General features: G+C 48.6%; 1 protein-coding gene across 4 annotated transcripts in view; it reads right to left on the bottom strand.

The window, feature by feature from the left end:
* Positions 1–1,368: 1,368 nt before the first annotated feature.
* Positions 1,369–20,290, bottom strand: part of SERAC1 (serine active site containing 1) — a 401,166-nt gene continuing 382,244 nt past the window's right edge. For all 4 annotated transcript variants that reach the window (XM_085612157.1, XM_085612159.1, XM_085612160.1 and 1 more), the window contains exon 17: positions 1,369–1,906. In XM_085612157.1, coding sequence (XP_085468283.1) covers positions 1,767–1,906 — 140 coding nt within the window. In that variant the 3' untranslated portion in view covers positions 1,369–1,766. The remainder of the gene's footprint in view (positions 1,907–20,290) is intronic.

Raw genomic sequence — 20,290 nt, 5'->3', positions numbered from 1 at the left:
CTAATGGAGTAAAATGTGAAGTTAGTCATTTGGAGATGCCTTATTCACACACATTTGTCTGTTAGTCCATGTAAAGCTTTGCATATTTACCTCACTCAACCTACATGTTACTGGAATGGTACAGCGAGCATGACTAATTGCTGCAGGGACAGCCTGGCCTCTGGCGAATCTTAAATTTCTAGCAGGGATACAGCACTGCTGTTCCATAGAATTGCGTCGGCAACTCACTATCATAGTAATACGTACCGGTCTCTCAGATGCTTATTCTCATAGGAGAAATGACCAGGAGATCCTATTTGCACAATTTCCATCATATGTGGTTCAGTTTGAATTCCCTTTACAGCTATGTTTCAATCTTAATAGTATTATAACTAGAGCGGGAAAACAAATGTCCAGCCAGGAGCAGAAGTGAACCTCCGTATAAATCTGCACATTCCACTGATCTGCTTCTGCATGTACCAAGACGTGGTGGTGGCATCCTACATCCTCTGCCCGTACCAAAATTAACAGGTACAAAACTGCTGGAGGCCCACTTCGTGGACGACCAAAACATATACCTGACCCACCACTGACAGGCCCACCACCCCCATACAAACACTGGAACCCTCCAACTCACCTGTACATTCAGGGAGGTTGACATCTTGTCCTTCACTCCATCTGCTTCATTGCCCTCATCCGACTTATTCACTCTGGTTCTTCCATGGGTGAACCTTAAAGGGCAAGCTGTGGAGTTGTGATTATAGGGTATTCTTATGCACTGCTGAGTTATTCCTCCTGGGAGTGGGCTCAGGGAGAAGGATAGTCCAAGTCAACAGCATGCATTAGAGAAAAATCCCCAAGGAGGGGTAGTGTTAGTGGAGAATACAAGGGGCAACCAAGGGAATGATCTGCACATGTTCACAACCATAATCGGGCAGTATATGGGATCACCTACCTTCCTGGTCTCTTTTACAATTCAGGGTGGTGCACGTCCCCCAAACACAAGTAGTTTTCCCATATTCCGATAGGAATGCACCATTTTTTCCTTGTATGCCTGTGAAGCAAATTTAGGTGTTTTTTTCTGTATGCATCCTATTAGCAAACTGGAAAAAATGGAGGACATATTGGGCCTATTTCACATTTAGTCAAAATGATTCACCCCCTTGCTATTAATGACTTTCTGAACAGACCATCTTAGCATCTTCCTGCCTCAGGAAGTGCCAGACAGGGTTACTCTCTGCCACAACCCAGGGGCAGCATTCACCTTCAGACACCTATGAATTTTAACTCTAGGACTGCTAAATGTTTTCACCCTCCAAGCCATCCCAAAAACCTGAAGAAGGGGCGTGAAACGTTTAAAGTGAGATAATGTCGAAAATAATCAAGGAGCTCTACTTAATGTTTTATTTCTTCCCATATTCCGCTGAAAGCCGATATTATTTCAAACAAATTACTATTGTTGAAAATAAATGCTGCCAAGTGGAGTAGTACCTATTAAGATATTTACATGGAGAGAAAATGTTATGATTGTTGTAATCATTCGGAAGCCAGAGTCAGATGACCATCTCAAGAAATGAAATGTTAACTCCAGTCCAATTATCTCTGAAACGCTTGCACCGTCCTTTAGGTTCAATTGTTGTGTTGTTGACATGAGAACAGTGTACTCTAGTATTGAATATTCACTTTTTCTAAGGTACTTGCTTTCATCTGGTTAAGTCATAAATACACAGGTACACGTCCTAGTTTTCGTGAGTAGATTGTAAAAATTGCAATGTCAAGTACAGTGTTCAATGACTTCCCAAGTCTTCAGCCAAAGCCTCTTGGATGAACTGTAATGTTTGTTTGTATAGGAAGGAATCCTTCTTTTTCGGTTTGCAGATGTTCAGGTGGTTAACGTCCACTGGAATCAGTTCTCCGACTCCCAGGTCTTAATAAAAGAAAAAGAGAGTCAATAAAGCTGGGTATTGTTTAGTAGATAATTTGATACAAGTAAAGTCATTCATGAGTGACACAGGCATAATTAACTGGTAGGATATAGGTTTCAGATTAAAGCATCTAAGGCAACCAGTACACTGGCCATTTTTTCTTTGACTCTAAAGTACTGCGACTTTCACATTTGCAGCACTAGTGAGACCACAGAGCTTATCCGTTTTCGCGAATCCCTTAAATAAAAAAACAAACTGACAGTTTTGCAATAAGGTAGCCCTTTTGCATAGGTGCCAAAACAGGACAGGGTTCCATTTCACCACCTCAGTACTCTTTTCGCTGCAGGATATGCTCATTAGGAAGGAAGGAAGGGCGCTGTGGTGGAGTAAAGATCTACACACACATACGTCACTGGACAGGCCAGGTATGTTTGGTAAGCATGGTCTCCCTATCGCTGAATCTTGTCCCTTTCTTACCTCCTCCCTCATCCATGTTGTGCGGTAGCTCCCATGATACGTCTGTCTCAAGAATACTGAAGAAGCCGCTCTGGCGGGGAAGGTTGTAGACATCTGAAGGTGGCAGGCTCGGTGTAGGGTTAGGAAAGACAGAACATCTGATACGAGATTCAACTTTAGAAAGGTAAGGGAAGGTAGTGTGCGCGGTGTCTGATATGGCGTTGGATGCGGGCACCAGTTATGGGGCTGTATTTTGCAGCATTCCAGTAATGATGGTATTGTTTGGAAATTAATGGCATGATGCCAAGTAAGGATGTTGCTTTCTAATGTGGCAGAAGGTGGCCCCGTGAAAGGTATGACGGCCTGTTTGAATGGCAGAACACTATGCATATGAGTATGTTCTGATGGGGTGGGATTTGGCAACACACCTTTATATGGAGTCTGTTTTGAGGGTAGGTGTGGTAGGATGCCAAGTTTAGTAGTCTATTTTGGGGGAGTGTGTGAGAAAGATGAATGACAAAGATATAGGAGTCTTTCCTGGAGAGGGAGAGATGGTAGGTATTCGGTTAGGTGGTTGATTTTAGTGGGGTGGCTGGATGCCAGATACAGATGTTTAGACACCCAATAATAACCAAAAGGCTGCCGCGAGTTGGACAATTAGGGTTCTGTTCTCACGGGCAATAAGGTAACCATAGGTCTAGTTATGGGTAGAGGGAAAACTATAAAACATGCCAAAGACATGCTACAAATAATGCTGGTCTGGGTCCGAATCTCTTATTTTGTCACTAAATGTAACAATCCGTGTTGCAATATTCAGCACAACTGTACTTTTGAAGTAAAATCTTGAGATAGAAACAGAGGAATTGAAATTCCCTTCACAGTGGGCACGTCCTGTCCTTTGTCACATGTCAGGTGTTCCACATAATTTTGTTGTTGATGTTTGGCGAAGGTCTAGGCTCTAGTGGACTCCATTGCCCCCATACAAAGAGCAACTTCCTTTAACACTGGTGACCAGCATCACCATATCCAAGCACTGCCATGGCTAATGGATGATGGCAGCTGCTGGAAATGTGTTGCGCAAAGGACTTTTTATCTGCACACTAACTGCTGCTGGGTCTCCCTGGTAACGCTATATAGTTTGGTTTGACAGGGTCCCTTCAGAAGTGTCTGTGGGAAGTGTTTCTGTACAAAATAAGCAGTGCCGCCCTGTGTGTATCCAAAAAGCAAAGTTTTGTGTACATGGTTCTGAATTGGTGTAAAGTCAGTGGATCAGGAAGCCTAGTTTTGGTTCACCTTATCTGAATCGAGCCAGTTCTAGAAAGGAAGGCTATAGTCTGAGATCGAAAACGTGAGCTGCTGAAAGCGCATGGGTACTATCAAATTCCCCAACAAATCTAATGGGCATCCCATACAGCTTGTACACAGCTCTGGCAAGAAGAACTGTATCTGGAACAGCCACAGGATTGGGGTAGATATTAAGGATGTCTGCCATTACCATGGAACCAATTTGTCTGTTTATTATCCTATGCGGTTTTCCATGGGACTGAACTGTACCCAAAGGAACACTGGAACGGACATCTAAATTGTGACTTGGAATTTCAGTGGCATATTGTAGGAAAGTACCCCTCTTTGACATGGTCACCCCCACTTTTGCCTGGTATCTGATGCAATTTTGACAGAAGTGCACTGAGATCCTGCTATCAAAGTAACCAGTGCCAGATCTCTTTCTCTAAAACTGCACAATTGTTCCCCCAATTGGCATTACCTAAAGAGGGTCCCTAGGGGATACAGCATATATTATACTACCCCAAGGAACCCCCTGAGCCCCAACATGCAAACTGCAATTGCACACTGCATGCCATGGTGAAGAAAAAAAGTGTAGATACAACATGGCACATCTCCTGTGTGCCATGCCTACAGACACTGCGTGCAGTATAGGAAAGTCACCCCTCCAGTAGGCCTTACAGCCCTAAGGCAGGGGGCATTATACTACCTGTGTGGTCATATCTGCATAAGCAGATATGCTCCTGTGATGTCATGGTCAATTCTTACATATTACAAATGGACAGGGAAGCCATTTTAAGTAAATGTGCTGGACACTGGTAATTAAGAGTTCCCCGGCTACATGATGGCTTCCCTGAAATTAGAGATGTTTGGTATCAAACATCTCGTATTAATAAACCCACACTGATTCCAGTGATGGATCTACTAATACACGCACCCTGAGGGCAGCTTAGAGGTGCCCCCTGACAATGTAACGACTACTAGTGCTCTGGCTGACCGGTGTAGACCAGCCTGCCACCACAGTCAGATCTCTGACCCCCCGCATGTGAGAGCCCATGCTTTCTGAGGGCAGTAACGATGCCTGCTCCATCCGGAAGTGTTGTCACCTCCTCAGAGTAGGATGGCTAAGTAATCAGCATATCAAGGCAGAAGGCTTCAAAGGTCTCTGCTATCTTTTGATATGTGACCCAAGGCTTCCCCAGACAGGGGAAATGCCACCCCCTGCCCCTTTGGCACCAGGACAGGTAGGAAACATAGCTAGGCAGGAGGCGTGAGCCCCTCTCAGGCTTTTACGAACCCCTAAGATGGGCCACCTGATGTGGGCAAGACTTTAGAAATTCCACCATCTTAATGTTGGTGGAATTACGCTCTCTGGATCAGCGTTATGCTCACTTCCCACAGGAAGTTGTCATATGGAGGGTGTAGACACCCTAAAGGTAAGTAGCCCATTGGCTACTACCTGTCACTACCATAACGCCCCTAAATTGAGTATTTAGGTGGCACCCCTGACACCAGGAACTCAGATTCGACAGATCACGAAGAAAAGGACACTGGGAGCTGCAAGAACTGAGGAAGTCGCCAAACCCTGCCTGCCGTACTAAGTCTCGACAATCGTGACCCAGTGACTCGTCCTACAGCTGACCAACTTCCAAGAACCCTGGGAGAATGCCGGTCTTCGCAAATCACCAAGCAATCTACCTTAGCGCTAAGGAGCTACACCCTTGCAGCCAGCAGGCACCAAAACGCAAGGTCCGGTCTACTGAGTTGCTGCTCCCCCTGCCAGCCCAAAGCAGCAGCTCCCCATGAAGAGGACCCTGTGCCTCTGAAGGTAAGACCTGTCCCCACAACAAGTGCGAGGACACCAGGACTGACCGTAGCTGCACAGGAACAATACCTAGAGTTCCGGAACCCATGCAGCAAAAAGAGAGCGTGAGAGTCCCGTAGGGACTACAGCGACTCCAAGACAAAGCAGCCATCGAGGGACGTCAGCACCACAGAGACTCACTCCTAGAGTGGCCCAGCTGTCCTGATTTTGCACCCTCAACCAGAAAGACTAATAACCTTTCCACTCTGCACCCGAGCATCCTAGCCTGGGTACTGATGAACTGGCTGTGTCCTCTTGTCCCCAGAACCCTTGTTACCAGAACACCCCGCTTAGAACACCTGCACTTGTACCCAAGTCTCCTCTGAAGCCTGTTTCCAAGTGCCCACTCCCTTCTTTCAAATGGTGTAGCATGCACAGCTATCAACCTGACCAGCACCTCAGCAACTGGACGCCCCAGGGTAGGTAACGAGTAACTGCTGGTGGTACTTTGGACCTTGGCCTCCTACGACCCTAAGTCCCGAAGGAGACCCCCAGAAACCGAATGAAAATAACTGTATGCTATACATTTTTTTTCTCCCATAGAAAAGTATTGTGCATCAAAGCACATTTAAGTGAGCATTTTACTGGCCTGCTAAAATCCATATTTAAAAAAAGTACTTACTTGATAAAGTTCTTGGTATCAAAATGTATATAAGAATACGACTTATTTTTCTAAATTGGTCTCGGATTTATTCTTGAGTGTGTCTCTCATCTATTGCCCTTGTGTGTCAACAAATGCTAAGCACTACCCTCCAGTACGCCTAACTGCTCGCCCACACTGCCACAAAAGAGAGCCTTTGGGATGTAATGTGTGCCTCTGTAAACCAATTGGGGTTTGCCTGGACTCTTTACACAGTGTACCTCTTTCTGGTCCACTATATAAAGAGCCAGCTTCCTACACATATATTATTTGCAACTGATTTTGTATATACGCTAACATACGAGCCAAGTATCCAGGATCACTTAGGGAGCTCTGTGCTCCACTACAAAGGAAATGAGCAAGTCGAGGTCAGAAGCCTGACTGTCTCCCCTGAAAGAGAAAGGATCGATTGCTGTCATAAGCAGTCACTGCCTAAGATTAGGGAATAACTCCCACTGTGCAGCCTGAGAACAAAGCAGTATTCCACTAATAAACATGTTAATAATCAACTTCAAGAGAAAGAAAGACCCCCATCATAATACAGCATTAGGGTGGTGAAGAGGGAAGAGCTTGAGAAGCTGTTAGGGGCTGGGTGCTACCATTCAGCAGGTCTGCCTAATTTGCTCTTTTCCTATATGGCCACTGCCAGACCTTGTTCAGGAATCCTAAAACTGAAAAGGGCTACTGGGTCACAATCATGGGAGTTGAGATAGTTTTCCACTAGTGTCCTAAGGACCATCCTACCATGGCTATGCAATCTGAGCCAAGTACACTCCCTCGGCATTTGACTCTGAAGGTAGTGAGGGCAAGCAGTGACTAGCTTCTCAGGGAGATAGTGTGAGGGGCTAAATCTCAGAACGTAAAAGACACAATAACTTACTGCACAGCCCAGTGCTTATATTAGTAAAAATAAATTACTTCAATATCACAGTAAAACAACATACTAAACTGCCCAAAAGGGGTTCAGTTACAGGGTGGTGCTCTCACCAATGATTCCCATTCAAGCATTACATCTACTGTGGGGCCCTCTCCCCGTTCTTGGAAGCACTCCAAATGTCTATAGTGACTTATACAAAATTATAGGCAAAGATTAGGCAGAGATGAAGCGGACTAATGATTACCCCAAGAGATAACTGGTAGATCAGTTCCAACCGATCTTGCCAAAAGAGATAATACTGGCAAAATTTGTTGTTTGCCTCTCAGATTTTTCACGTTTAGGCCCCGTTTTATCTGCTCATGGAGACACAGCTTGTGCAGATATGACAGGTACGCTCACTGGATATGCACCTTCATAGTCTCCGGTGATGTGAGACCACAGTGGCGACCTCGTTTGCTCAACCCCAGTGTCTTGAGTCCAGCCAGCAGGCCTGCGCAATGGGTGCTCATCTTCTATAGATGCAGCCACCAGGCTGGTTTCAGACAGGTGCTCTTCCTCACTAGTTGGGACCTGGTCTGGTTTCAGACGGAGGCTTGTCTTCAGCCGATGGGGCCGCAGCGAAATCTATCATGCACTTGGCAGGGGTGCCGGATAGCATATTTCATTTGGGCTTGATTTCTCTACTTGCTCCACTATAGAAACCTCTCTGTAAAAGACCAGGAGTTTCCAGTGTCACTCCAGATAGCAGTAAGCTGCTAGTGGGTGTTCCTAAAGCTTGGAAAAGTCTCCTCCTGCAAAGCCAGGCACTCTCCTTCCCCCCCCCTGAGCCAGCACACATCTAAGTGCTAGGTAGAACCTCGCCTTCTCCAGCAAGTTGTGCAGACTTCATGTGATGTCTCCATATCTCTGGAGACTGGCTGTCGTGCAGACCTCAGCTCTGGTCACATAGTAGCTCTTAGTGGACTATGCTGAGCACTACCTTTCTTAGTAAAAAAAAAAAAAGAAAAACTTGGAATTGGAACCTACTTATGTGATTTCGATTCCACTATTATACAAATTTCCAGACAAGCGATGTGGATCCACTGTCTAAGTTTTAAGAACCAATGTGGAGTGGTTTCTTTTCAAATGTCATTTTCTGGCTCTAGAGGAAACACAGCTTAGGGCAAGGTGATGCCTCCCACAGTAGGTAGTGATGAGGCTGGCTCCACGCAGGAGTATCCAGAACAAGGACACAATGAGGAATGGAGCACAACCAGGACACCTCTCTACACCTGGTAGTCAACACCTTTCCTGATGCAGCAAACAGGGAAAGAGGAAAGGCCTAGAAACTTCCTAGAAAACTGCTAACCAACCCCTTGCTGCTACCATTTACTAAATGGCAGTGCTCCGGAAGACCTATTCAGCAGCCCCTAGCTAAAAGGTCTCATTTAATTTGTTATGGTACCCGGTCACCATCCTCCCTCACTTGTGTGTGAGTATCCACCTTCCAGCCACAGCAAAACAGACAATACGTTTCTACTATCTGAGGAAGCTGTATCCACCCCCATCTTGTGCCAGGCTAAACTAGAGGAGATTTTTCTCAGCAATTCCTTCATACGCTGGTATGTGGCATTGTGCTCAGGTCCGTCTTACCACGGAAGTGATGTTGGGGCCACAATATAACAGCCTCCATGTATTGATGTTGGTTTCTTTCTGATATCTGCTCATACCATCGGTCACGGAGCCATATTAATCACATTGAGCCAGTGTGCAGATCTCAAATTGGAGTCCTTTGTATGGACAAAGGAGTCTATATCAAGAGAGACACAGATGATGGACGGAATGCAGAGCAAATCAAACAATCACCCCCAGTCAATAGATCTGGGTTAAATCCATTGTTATTTTGCTCACCATGCACCCCAGCTTAGACCCAGCCATATGCAAATCAGTCTTGACCCTGTGCCTCATGGGAACAGTCCAGCTCGAACTGCCAAGCCAGATCCTCCCTGGACCGGAAACAGGCATCCTGGGAGTGCATATCCACAAAAGGGGGGGGGAAGGGTAGGTGGGTGAGGAATCTGCAGTTGGGTATCCAGCAGAAGGAATATGCTACTTACCAGTATGCATCTGTTCTTGGCATGTAGAGCTGCAGAGTTGTACACTTAGCATAGGTCGCCATCTGGTGTTGGGCCCGGATGTTTGCAGTTTGTTTTTCTTCTTGGACAGTCTTTGGAAGTCACGAGTTTGGTGACTCCTCCTTCGGTCCGTACTGCGCATGGGCTTCGGCTCCATCCTCAGATTGTTTTTCGCCAACAGGGAAATGATGGAGCGTAGTAATAACAGTGAGAAACCCATGTGTTGTATCTAAATAAGATGTACTGGAACGGATACAGGTAGCCGGGGAGGCGGGTGGGCGTGTACAACTCTGCAGCTCTACATGCCAAGAACAGATGCATACTGGTAAGTAGCATATTCCGTTCGAGGCATATGAGCTGCAGATTGTACACTTAGCATAGATTACATAGCAGTACCCAACCTTAGCGGCGACCACCGGTATCCGTTGCAGCTGTTTGAAAAAGTGTCTTTAGTACAGCCTGGCCCACCCTAGCTTGCTGCTTGGAATGCACATCTACACAGTAGTGTTTTGTGAAGGTGTGCGGTGTAGACCATGTGGCTGCCTTGCAGATGTCATCTAAGGGTATATTCCCTAGAAAAGCCATAGAAGCCCCTAACTTTCTTGTAGAGTGGGCTTTAGGGGGAACAGATAATGTTCTCTTTGCCTTTTGATAGCAAATTTGTATGCATTTTACAATCCACCTAGCTATCCCTGATTTTGAAATGGGGTTGCCTTTATGTGGTGGAGAGAAGGAAACGAACAATTGTTTAGTCTTCCTGAAGGGTTGCGTTCTTTGTATGTAGTATAGTAACGCCCTTTTTACATCAAGCGTGTGTAAGGCCCTTTCTGCAACAGATTGGGGTTGCGAAAAGAAGACAGGTAATTCCACTGATTGATTGAGGTGGAAGGGGGAAATGACTTTGGGCAGAAACTTCGGATTTGTGCGAAGTATGACCTTGCTGTGATGCATTTGTATGTAGGGTTCCTGTATGGTGAACGCTTGTATTTCCCCAACCCTTCTAAGGGAAGTGATAGCTACAAGGAAAGCTGTTTTCCTGGTGACACCCTTAAGCATGGGTAAAATGGAAGTGGATTTGTCTTGTATATCAAATGTATCCAGTAGGAAGTCTTCTTCTACTGGTTCACTGTGCATGTCCACCCCATGGTAGTGTGCTGCTCTCTGCACTAAATGGTGAAACCCTAAAGAGTCCTCTGGAGGAGACGGTCTTGATGGGTATAGGTCGTCCTGAGGTACATTGGGTATATCAGGGTTATTGTAATCCTCCCATGGATCTGGGGTCCCTGGTGGAGTGGGATCCATTGGGGCGTCCGCCGGGTAATTGTCCGGATCCCCATCATCCGGATCTGGGGATGGGGTCGGATCGTAGTGAGGCACAGGTGGCGGAGACCTGTGAGGTGGAGGCGGTGGAGGAGGTGGAGGGGGTAGGGGAGGCGGTGGTGGGGAGGGCACTCTGAGGGGAGAAGTAGCAGAGTCCTTCCTTTTGGGTGGAGGAGGAGGAGCCGGAGCATCAAGGCGTCTTTTCTTGGTAGTTAAAGTCAAAAGCCCAGTCTTTGGATCTTTGGACAAAGTCTTTTGTAAAGGGTCTGGTGTAAACAGAGCCAATGGTGTCGAGTCGTCTGTCGGCACCGGTGATTTCGGAACCGGGGGTTTCGATGGTCTGTGTGTGCCATGCTTTTTTGAGGTCTCCGGGTGTTTCGGCGTCGAATGATGTTTCGGCGCCGGAGCATCGGTGCCGACAGATTTGTGTTTGTGTTTGGTCGGCACCGAGTGTCCAGGCTTCGGCACCGGTGGTTTCGGAGTCGAGCTGGATTTTGCAGTCTTCGGTGCCGGATGCTGTTTTTCGGCACCGGGTGTCGGCTGGCTCGATCCCGAGCTGCCATGAGACTTTGGGAGCTTCGACACCGGGCCCGAAGGTGGGGTGATCGAAGTTTTGGTTTTGGTTTTGCCCAGGCCGGCAGGCGAGGGAGTAACCTGAGTCTCTTTGGTTTTCGGCGTGGGGGTAGGAGGGGGCATAGTACTCACGGCCCGCTGCGCTGGTGTAATGTCCTCCACGTCGGAGTCGTCGGCCTCGGAAGCGCTGACGACGTCTTCCTCCTGCTCGGTGTGTGTTTGCCCCGAAGCTTCGGCGTCGTCTCCGAAGATGTCCGGTGGAGCTGCAGAGGATGAGTGCGCCATGGTGCGTCGAGCTCTTCGATCTCGGATGGTCTTCTTCGATCGAAAAGACTTGCAGGCGGGGCAGTCTCTGGCCTCGTGTTCCGGAGAGAGGCAAAGGTTACACACCTGATGGAGGTCGGTGTGGGGAAATTTAGACCCACATTTTGGGCACTTTTTGAACGGAGTCCTTTCCATCGGCCGGGACCGGAGTCGCGGAGGGCCCGAAGGCCGGTGTCGATGTACGGGATGGAGAAAGTGCCGCTTCGAGAGATGAAGATGATGAAGGAACTCGAAGAATCGAGGATTTTCCGTCGAGGCTGGAACCGTAGAAGTTCGAAGCCGGAGCACGAAGTATCACATCCGAGCCCGATGGCGGAAAAAAACAATCTGAGGATGGAGCCGAAGCCCATGCGCAGTACGGACCGAAGGAGGAGTCACCAAACTCGTGACTTCCAAAGACTGTCCAAGAAGAAAAACAAACTGCAAACATCCGGGCCCAACACCAGATGGCGACCTATGCTAAGTGTACAATCTGCAGCTCATATGCCTCGAACAGAGCATTACCGGCAGTAAGAAAATTGTTCTTCTGATGGCTACGTCTAGCCACAGATTCCTCACCTTGTGACAGACACCAAAGGAGTACCTCCCCAGGTGGTCGGTCTGTGAAATGGCTCAAACCAAGACATTGTACAGGTCTGAACAGACACAGTGCCCTTCCAGTCGGACCTGGCTATCCAAACAGAAGTTTATCGTGAACGTGTAAACTGATGCCCACAAAATAGGCACTTCGCGTCCATTGCTGTGGTACAAGTTTTGGTGTTATGAGCCCTCAGGCCTTTCGGGGGATGTTTCTTCACCAGACCATATCAGATCTTTATACAAAGAACAATCCATCTGGACCTGGTCCGTTTCTGCACTGCTCGTCACTTCTTCAACCTAGTAAGACCCGATCATCCACCTGGTGATCTTTGGTATGATCGACGTAGAAACTCAAAGCTCTCTTCAGGTCTTGGCGATGGAGACTCTTTTCCTCAGTGGATGGCTGACGAGGGGCAAAGAATGTCAGCAGGGTGATAAACTGCTCAAAGCAGAAAGTGATTACAAGGAGGAACCCTGTTTTGGTCCTTAGGAAAAAAAAGACAGTGTACGGTTGCTAGACAAAAAGTCACACAATGAGCTAATGTGATCACAATGGAAAACACTGTCTTAAATGTGAGCCACTTTAGAGGACAACTGTGCATCTGCTCTAATGGGATGCACATCAAGAATGTGAGGACAAGATTGAACTCCCACTGGGGCATCACAAAGGGCTTTGGCAGGAATATAAGGATCAGCCCTTTCACAAAACACATCTCAACAAGTGCTTTAATTAAAAGATGACTGATCAGGAAATTATATAAAGGGCAATATTGATGACAAATAACCTTTAACTGTTGCAACAGAAAGGCCTTGCTGGGCTAGAGACAAGGAGAAAAGAACATCATCCGATAACTGGGCCTGTAAAGGTTGGATGTGCTGGGAAGAAAACAAAACGTCTCCCAGCATCCTGCATAGTAGAGGGAAATCTGGCTCCCAAAATCACATTCACTACTTCGGGAGTGCTACTTAAGGCTGTCAACTGTCACCGCTCAATCTCTAAGCATGGAGGTGTAAGTTTTGCAAGCTCTGGTGCAGGACCTTGCCATGCTGTTTTACAGAAGGTCCTCCTGAAGAGGCAGCTAAATCGGAGGACAGATGCTCACGGCGAGATGTGCTGTGTACCATACTCCACTGGCCCAATCTGGGATTCAGAAAAGGCCACAGCACTGAAATTTCCCTCATTGCAGGCACTGACAACATCCAGACCATCCTACACTGTGGAGAGACAGTGGTCCTCATCATACTCAACCTCACTGGGGCTTTCAAAACAGTCTCCCACAACGTACTCATCAGAAGACTCCATAAGATCGGCATCCAAGGATCCGTACTCAAATTAATCCGATCCTTCATCACGGTATGGCTCCTATAGTAAGACTCCCACAATTCACATCGGAATCCAAGAACCTGATCTGAAGAATCCTCCAAGGATTGTCCCTCAGCCCTACCGTCTTCAACAGTTACATGACACCACTCGCCAACATCATCCAAACCCAAGGCATCAGCATTATCTCCAAAGCTGATGACACACATCTCATCCTCTCCCTCAGGGACAACATGACCACCATCAAATCCAACTACATCACCATGGTAGCAAAATGGATGAAAACCAACTACCTGAAGCTTAACTCTGACAGTACAGGAAGTACTGGACTTTAGAAACAAGACCTCCCCATGGGACAGAACCTGGTGACCAACCGGGCTAGGACCAACACCAACTGACCATGCTAGAAACCTGGGAATCACCCTGGACAACAAGTTCAACATGACGGCACAAGTCAACGCAGTAAGCACTGCCTGCTTCCACATCCTGTGCATGTTCCAAAACGATTTACAAATGGCTGCCACAGAGCACCAGACGTACTGTCATGCTGTTACTCATCACAAGCAGGCTCGACTATGGCACTCACTCTATACCGGAATTCCCAAGAAACTCACACAAAGACTTCAGAATGCAGTCGCAAGACTCATACTCAACCTCCCACGTTGCACCCACATCTCACCTCAACTCCGAGAGCTTCACTAGCTCCCCATTCACATGCGCAGCCAGTTCAAACTCCACACGCATAAATACAAAGCCTCGCACAAGCATACCAGAACAGCCGAATACACTTCCACCAGCCAGCAAGACAGACACCTACGCTCAGCCTCACTCGTACACCCCCCCATTCCCAAAAGCACTTTATTGCACCAATACTTGGAATGAACTTCCTCAGCACATCGGAGCCTCCTCCTTACTTCTTCAGTTCCACAAGAAACTGAAGACCTGGCTGTTCCAAAAACCTTGTGGGGACCTCTCGCCTTTACTCCTGCTACAGCACCTGTACACCCTCACAGGTGATTAGCGTGCTCTACAAATCAACATTACGTAACAACATAATTTGGCACTTGGTTCATTCCTGATCTTCAGCACTTTAGGTAGAAGAGGCAGAGGCAGGTAGTTGAGTCATGAACTCCAGTGTAATTTAAAGACATCTACTGCCTGGGGAACCCCAACATTCAAACATGTGGACACTGTGCACTCTTAGCAGTGGTGAAAAGATCGAGCCAAGCCTCTCGCCATTGGTGAAAGATGCCTTGTACTACCTAGGAGAGTAACTGGCATTTTTGATCCACTATACTGGTGTTGCCAGTTTGCCCTGGCATTTAAAGATCTTACCAGGTGCTGTACAATCAGGGAGATGCTCTGAAGCCAAGCCAGTACCAGAGGTGCAGCCCCTTTCGGCACAGGACCCACGACCCCACTCAACCCTGTCTTTTGCAGCACCACATGGCAGGAGTGCTGTCTGTGACAATCTGTACCCATTCTCCCCTGATAAACGGAAGGAAGGTTTTCAGTGCAAAACAGACTGCCCGCAATGCCAGCAGGTTGATGGGGAGGTGGGTTTCTGCTGGAGACCAATCTTCTGACCGCCCCTTCTCCTAGATGTCCTCCTCAAACCAGAAATGATGCATCTGTGAGAACTGTTAGCCGTGGGTGGGACAGGGAGAGGGGTTTGCCAGCAGCTCAACTGCAGATATTTTGCAGTCTCCTCCAACACCTTGATTGAATTTAAAAGGTTCCCTTGGTGCGGAGAACACTGACCCCACTAAGACTTCAGATTCCACTGCAGAAGGTGGTGCCACCTGGCGTGGTCCACCAGCAAGGATGCAGGAAGCCAAGATACCTCAGAGCCACCCTCATTGTGACTAAGGTCAAAGGTTGAAACATTGGGATCATAGCGCATTGATGAAGAATCCCTGTTTTGTTAAGAGATTGGCCATCATCTGGAGGAGGTCCACAACTGTGGCGAGCCCACGTTCAACAACCAGCCATCGAGGTAGGGGAAGAATGCTATTCCTAATATCTGAAGATAGGCAGCGACCACTACTATCACTTTCTTCAACACACAAGGGTCACTGGTAAAGCAGAAGGGGAGCAACGAGTACTAAATTGTTCATGGCCTACTTGGACCTGCAGTGAGTGTCTGTGGGACTGCAGGATGGGGATGCTAAAATAAGTATTCTGGAGGTCTAACGCCACCATCCAGTTGCCTGGATCCAGGAGACCCTGAACTTGGGCCAGAGTGAGCATTTTGAATTTGTTCTTGAGGAAGAAGTTCAGAGGGTAAACAACCCCATCCTGTCCTGTTTGTTGCAGTACCACATGGTGGTGGTGTTATCTGTGAACACCTGCACTAGCCGTACCTTGATGGGAGGTAGAAATGCTTTCAATGCCAGTCGGATCGCACAGAGCTCCAACATGTTAATGTGGGGTCCGGATTACGCCGGAGACCAGAGCCCTCTGATCTCCACCTCTCCCAAATGGCTGCCCCATCCCAGGAGTGACGCACCTGTCACTACTGTGAGATCTGGTTGTGGAAGGGAGACAGGTCTGCCCCTGAACCAATCGCGGTTTGTCAGCCACCACTGCAGGTCTCGTGCAGATCCCTCCGAGATCTGGACCACGTCATAGAGATTCTCCTGATGCTGTGCCCAACTGGAACTTCAGGTCCCACGGCAGAGCCTTCATATGCCATCTGGTATGCATCACCAGCAGGATGCCATGAGGCCCAGCAGCCTCAGAGTCCTTCTCACCGAAATCCAAGATAGAGGCTGAAACATGGCCTAAATATCCTTGATTCGCTGCTTGGGCGGATAAGCACGAAACTGCAGTGTCCAGAACAGCTCCGATGAAAGCAAAAGTATGAGAGAGAGTCATGTGTGACTTTGGCATGTTGATACTGAACCCGAGCACATGCACGAAATTCACCATAGTCTGGAGGTGGCCTGGGTCGAGCCCGCCTTCAACAGTCAGTCATCCAGATTGGGGAAGAGTGACACCCCTGATCTGTGCAGATGACCTGAGACCACCACCATCACTTTGGTGAACACCTGAGGGTCTCTGGTAAGGCCAAAAGGGAGCACGGAGAACTGGAAATGCTTGTGGCCTACCATAAATCGCAGGTAGCACCAATGGGCAGGCAGGACGGGAATGTGAACATAGGCATCCTGCAAGTCCAATGCTACCATCCAGTCTCCCGGGTTCAGGGCAGACAGGACCTGAGCTAGTGTGAGCATTCTGAATTTTTCCTTTTTGAGGCAGTAGTTGAGGGTTCATTAGTATAGGATAGGTAAAGGCCCATGTCCTTTTTCAGGACCAGAAAGTAGTGGGAATAGCAACCACAGCCTACTTCTGGTGCTGGAACCCTCTCTATGGCTCCCAGGCCTCAAGAGAGTCATAACTTCCGCCCGGAGTAAAATTAAATGATCCTACATCAGCCGGTCGTAGGATGGAGGCATTGAGGGAGGGTTTGTCTCGAAGGAGAAAGATTAGCCCCTTTGGACTATCAGGAGGACCCACCTGGCCGATGTGATGGTCTGCAAATGGTGGAGGTGATGGCTGATCATGCCCCAAACTGGACGCCCATGGTCTGGAAGAGCGAGACTAAGAGGTTATGGAGGCTGAAGCTGCCGAGGAGGGGTGGGGGGCTCTGACCCAACCTCTGGCTGCCCTACCCCACGTGGTTGGAATGAACTGTGGCTGTGTAGGGATTGCTGAACTTGTGGAGCTCAGTGGCTGGGGTATGGCTGGCGCAACTGAAAGCTCCCTTCTGTAGCCACGAAAGACAGACTGGGAACGTGCGGCTACTAAGAGGCCTAAGGACTTGGCTGTAGCCTGTGAGTCCTTAAAGCACTCCAATGTCGTGTTTGCCTTGCCCCTGGAGAGACGGGTGCCATCAAAGGGAATGTCCATCAGCGAGGCTTGCACATTACCCGAAAAGCCAGATGTCCTCAACCAGGCAGGGTGTCTGACAGCCACTTTTGATTAAATCTCTCTGCCCAGCAAGTCGGCCATGTCTAGACCAGATCCAATGGTGAACTTCGCTGCACTCTCCAATCTGACACTGCTTGGGAGAGGATGGATGCGAGTGTTTGATTGGTTCTGATGCTCCGTCCATCACCACCCCCTTTTGTACCGCTTTGTTCGCCATAAGTTGGCAGGGTATGCTCAGACGCGAGTCCCTTGCTCACTTTGCCACTGGATTCAAGCAAGCCTGGCTGAAGACGGCTGAAATGCCAGAAACCGGTCCTAGGAAGCTTGTTTCCGGTCCAGGGAAGGCATGGCTTGGCAGTTCGGGCTGGACTGTTCCCATGATGCACAGGGTCAGACTGATTTGCATATGGCCATGTCTGAACTGGGGTGGCAGAGTGGGCTAAAGAACGGTGATGGATCAAACCCAGATCTATTGACTGGGTGTGAGTGTTTGATTGGTTCTGATGCTCCGTCCATCACCACCCCCTTTTGTACCGCTGTATTCACCGACCAAGCAGATGGAAGAAAAAACTTTCTTGCTCCAACTATCCAGCCTCTTGGATTCCCTATGCAGGGGAGCGAAAGGGAATGCATCCTGGGATGTAGATGCCTGGACAACCAAGCAGGGGCGGCTCCTCTGCTATGGCAGAGGAGCATCGCCCCACTGGTGGGAAGTGGTAGTAGGCACTGAAAGTGCACATGTAGGTTTGGCCGGCCGGCCGTCCATCCGGCCAAGCCAACATTTGCATTTTGATATCGCCAGGCTGTTGCTGGGAGATATCAGGTCACAGGCTCCGAGTGCCCACAGAGCGTTAAACTGGCCTGCGCCACCCAATCCCAGTGCTTTTCTAATGCTGGGAGAAGCGCTGGGATTGGGTGGGGTCTGGAAGCCTGTGCTCCTGGGGATTGTAAGGCCAGGAGCAGGGAGGCATGGGAGCAGAAGAGTGCCGGCCGGCGAGGGAGCAGAAGAACGCTGTCTGGCAGCGAAATGTAAGTGTTTAACCTTTTTCTTTCCCACGCTGGGGCCTTAAGGTGCGCCGGTAGGGTCAGGCCACCCAAAAATGAGGCACATGGCCTCATAAAAATCTCAAAGTTGTGTGGGGGTCACTTCAGCTCCCGGAAAATCTGGGCTTGGCACAGCCGACCCAGGCACAGGTTCCGCAGAACAAGGCCTAGAAAGTTGATGCTTCTCTGTCATGTTGGCCGACAGATGGAGAAGTTGAAGCACGTTTCGACTTCTTGTGCTTTTTGTGCCTCTTGCCTGAATGTCCCAACGATTTAGAGCGGAACGAAGAGGACTTGGGACTCCTGTAGAAGTGCTGGGACCTTTCTCTCAACCAGGACAGTAGCCTCCGAGGAGTCGAGTGACGCGATGTCGCCTGCCGGGCAACAAGAAGCTTTAGGGACCGCTCGCTCAAAGCCTTCTGAGCCACAACCCAGAAGTTTGAGCACAACTTCGTCGTTGTCGTGCTACAGACACCAGAGGCAAACGAAATGCGGGTCCATCACCGACATGCCGCAGGGGCCCGGTGCTGCACAATTGAACCCAGAAGTCTTTCTAGACAAGGTATACCTTCACACCAAAAAGGGGTCGACAAAAAGTCGAAAAATCATATCATAAAATGACAGAGAGTAGCTCTCTTCATGGATCAGACCTTGACTGGTGAGATAAGAAAAAAACTGTCATCAGCGCGCCAAGGTGTTGCCTATATAGGTGGCGCAGACTTTACTACTGGCGCTGACGACACCAACGACGTCATGTGGAGCAGACTGACACCACCTACCGGAGCACAGGGGTATTGCTCGAAGAAAAATCTTCCAGATCCAGTATGACACCTGGGAAATTCAAAGGTGAGGAATCTGCGGCTAGATGTTTCTATGAGCTTATGTATTTCGCTGCGTCTTGGCCATACTGATTTGTTGAAGTTTGGCATGAAGGTCCTCTGGGATCACTGGAAATATATCGGACACAATTTTGCACAACACAAGCCAACACTGTCCCAGGAGGAAACATGAATTTACTTACCTGAGGGCAAGCCTGGCAGTTTATAACATGTGCTTTTCAAATGCCTCCATGCGCTTTGATTCTCTGTTTGGCAGGGTGTTTGGGAATGTATTTTGGTTCAGCCATACTGGTGAACGCCTGAGCTACAAGATTCTCAGGTGTTGGGTTCTACAGGAGGGAAGATAGGTTGTCTAAAGCTTGTCTGTGTCTCCTGGCTATTTGGCGTTTCACAGGAGGGCACGATCTTGGCTTTGCCCATGTGCCCCAAGCGTGTCTGTCAGCACTCCAGTAAAGAGGAGGAGAGGTTCTGCAGAGGTCTGCTATGGCTGCAGTGCCTCAGTGAATACGCTAGTTTGTATTTCCACTGAGGTAAGCTGGAGGTCAAGTGTTTCTGCTGCTCGTCTTATTAGCATTACAAATGAGGAAGACACCTCTGCAGAGGGGCCTGGCGGAGAATTTAGGCCAGCATCAGGGGAGGTATTGAGGCAACTGGCATATCAAGAAACAGGTTTGTGGCATATTTAATTCAGAGGAGTCCTCACCAAATCCTCATCTTGTGGCTCCAGATCTGAGGAACTTTAAGGCAGAAGCAGCGTATTGGACTCAGACAGGGGATGAGTCAAAGGTCAAGGTGGGTGAGGACTTCGATCAAGGCAGCATTTGGTTATCTTCTAAGTCCGAAAAGACTATGGGCTCTTCCTCAAGCATCAGTGGTGTATCTGCCGGTGTCGACGCACGAGGCATGAGCGCAGGTCTTGGTGCCTTATGGGGGTCGGAACAGGCGACAGATTTGGGGCAGAACCCTGAATGGGGCTGAGAGGCACTGTTGGCGTCAGGCACGACTCTGCCGGCAGAAACCCGACTGGAGGTCTTCCCGGATTTATGAGGTTCAGAGGGATCCGGTAGGGTACTGAAGATCTCAAGGCCTGGTTCTGCTGTAGCCTTGCCGATGGACCCAGAAACTTGAGTTTGATCAAAACTAGAACTGGGATCAGTTATGAGGTGGGAGACTCAGACCGCGACTTCGAGGTCCCCTGGCGTCTGCTCAAATTATCTT

The sequence above is a fragment of the Triturus cristatus genome, chromosome 6, assembly GCF_964204655.1.
Source record: "Triturus cristatus chromosome 6, aTriCri1.1, whole genome shotgun sequence".
NCBI classification, from domain to species: Eukaryota; Metazoa; Chordata; class Amphibia; order Caudata; family Salamandridae; genus Triturus; species Triturus cristatus.
The sequence above is the reverse complement of the archived record's forward strand: the minus strand, read 5'-3'. Positions and strand labels throughout refer to the sequence as shown.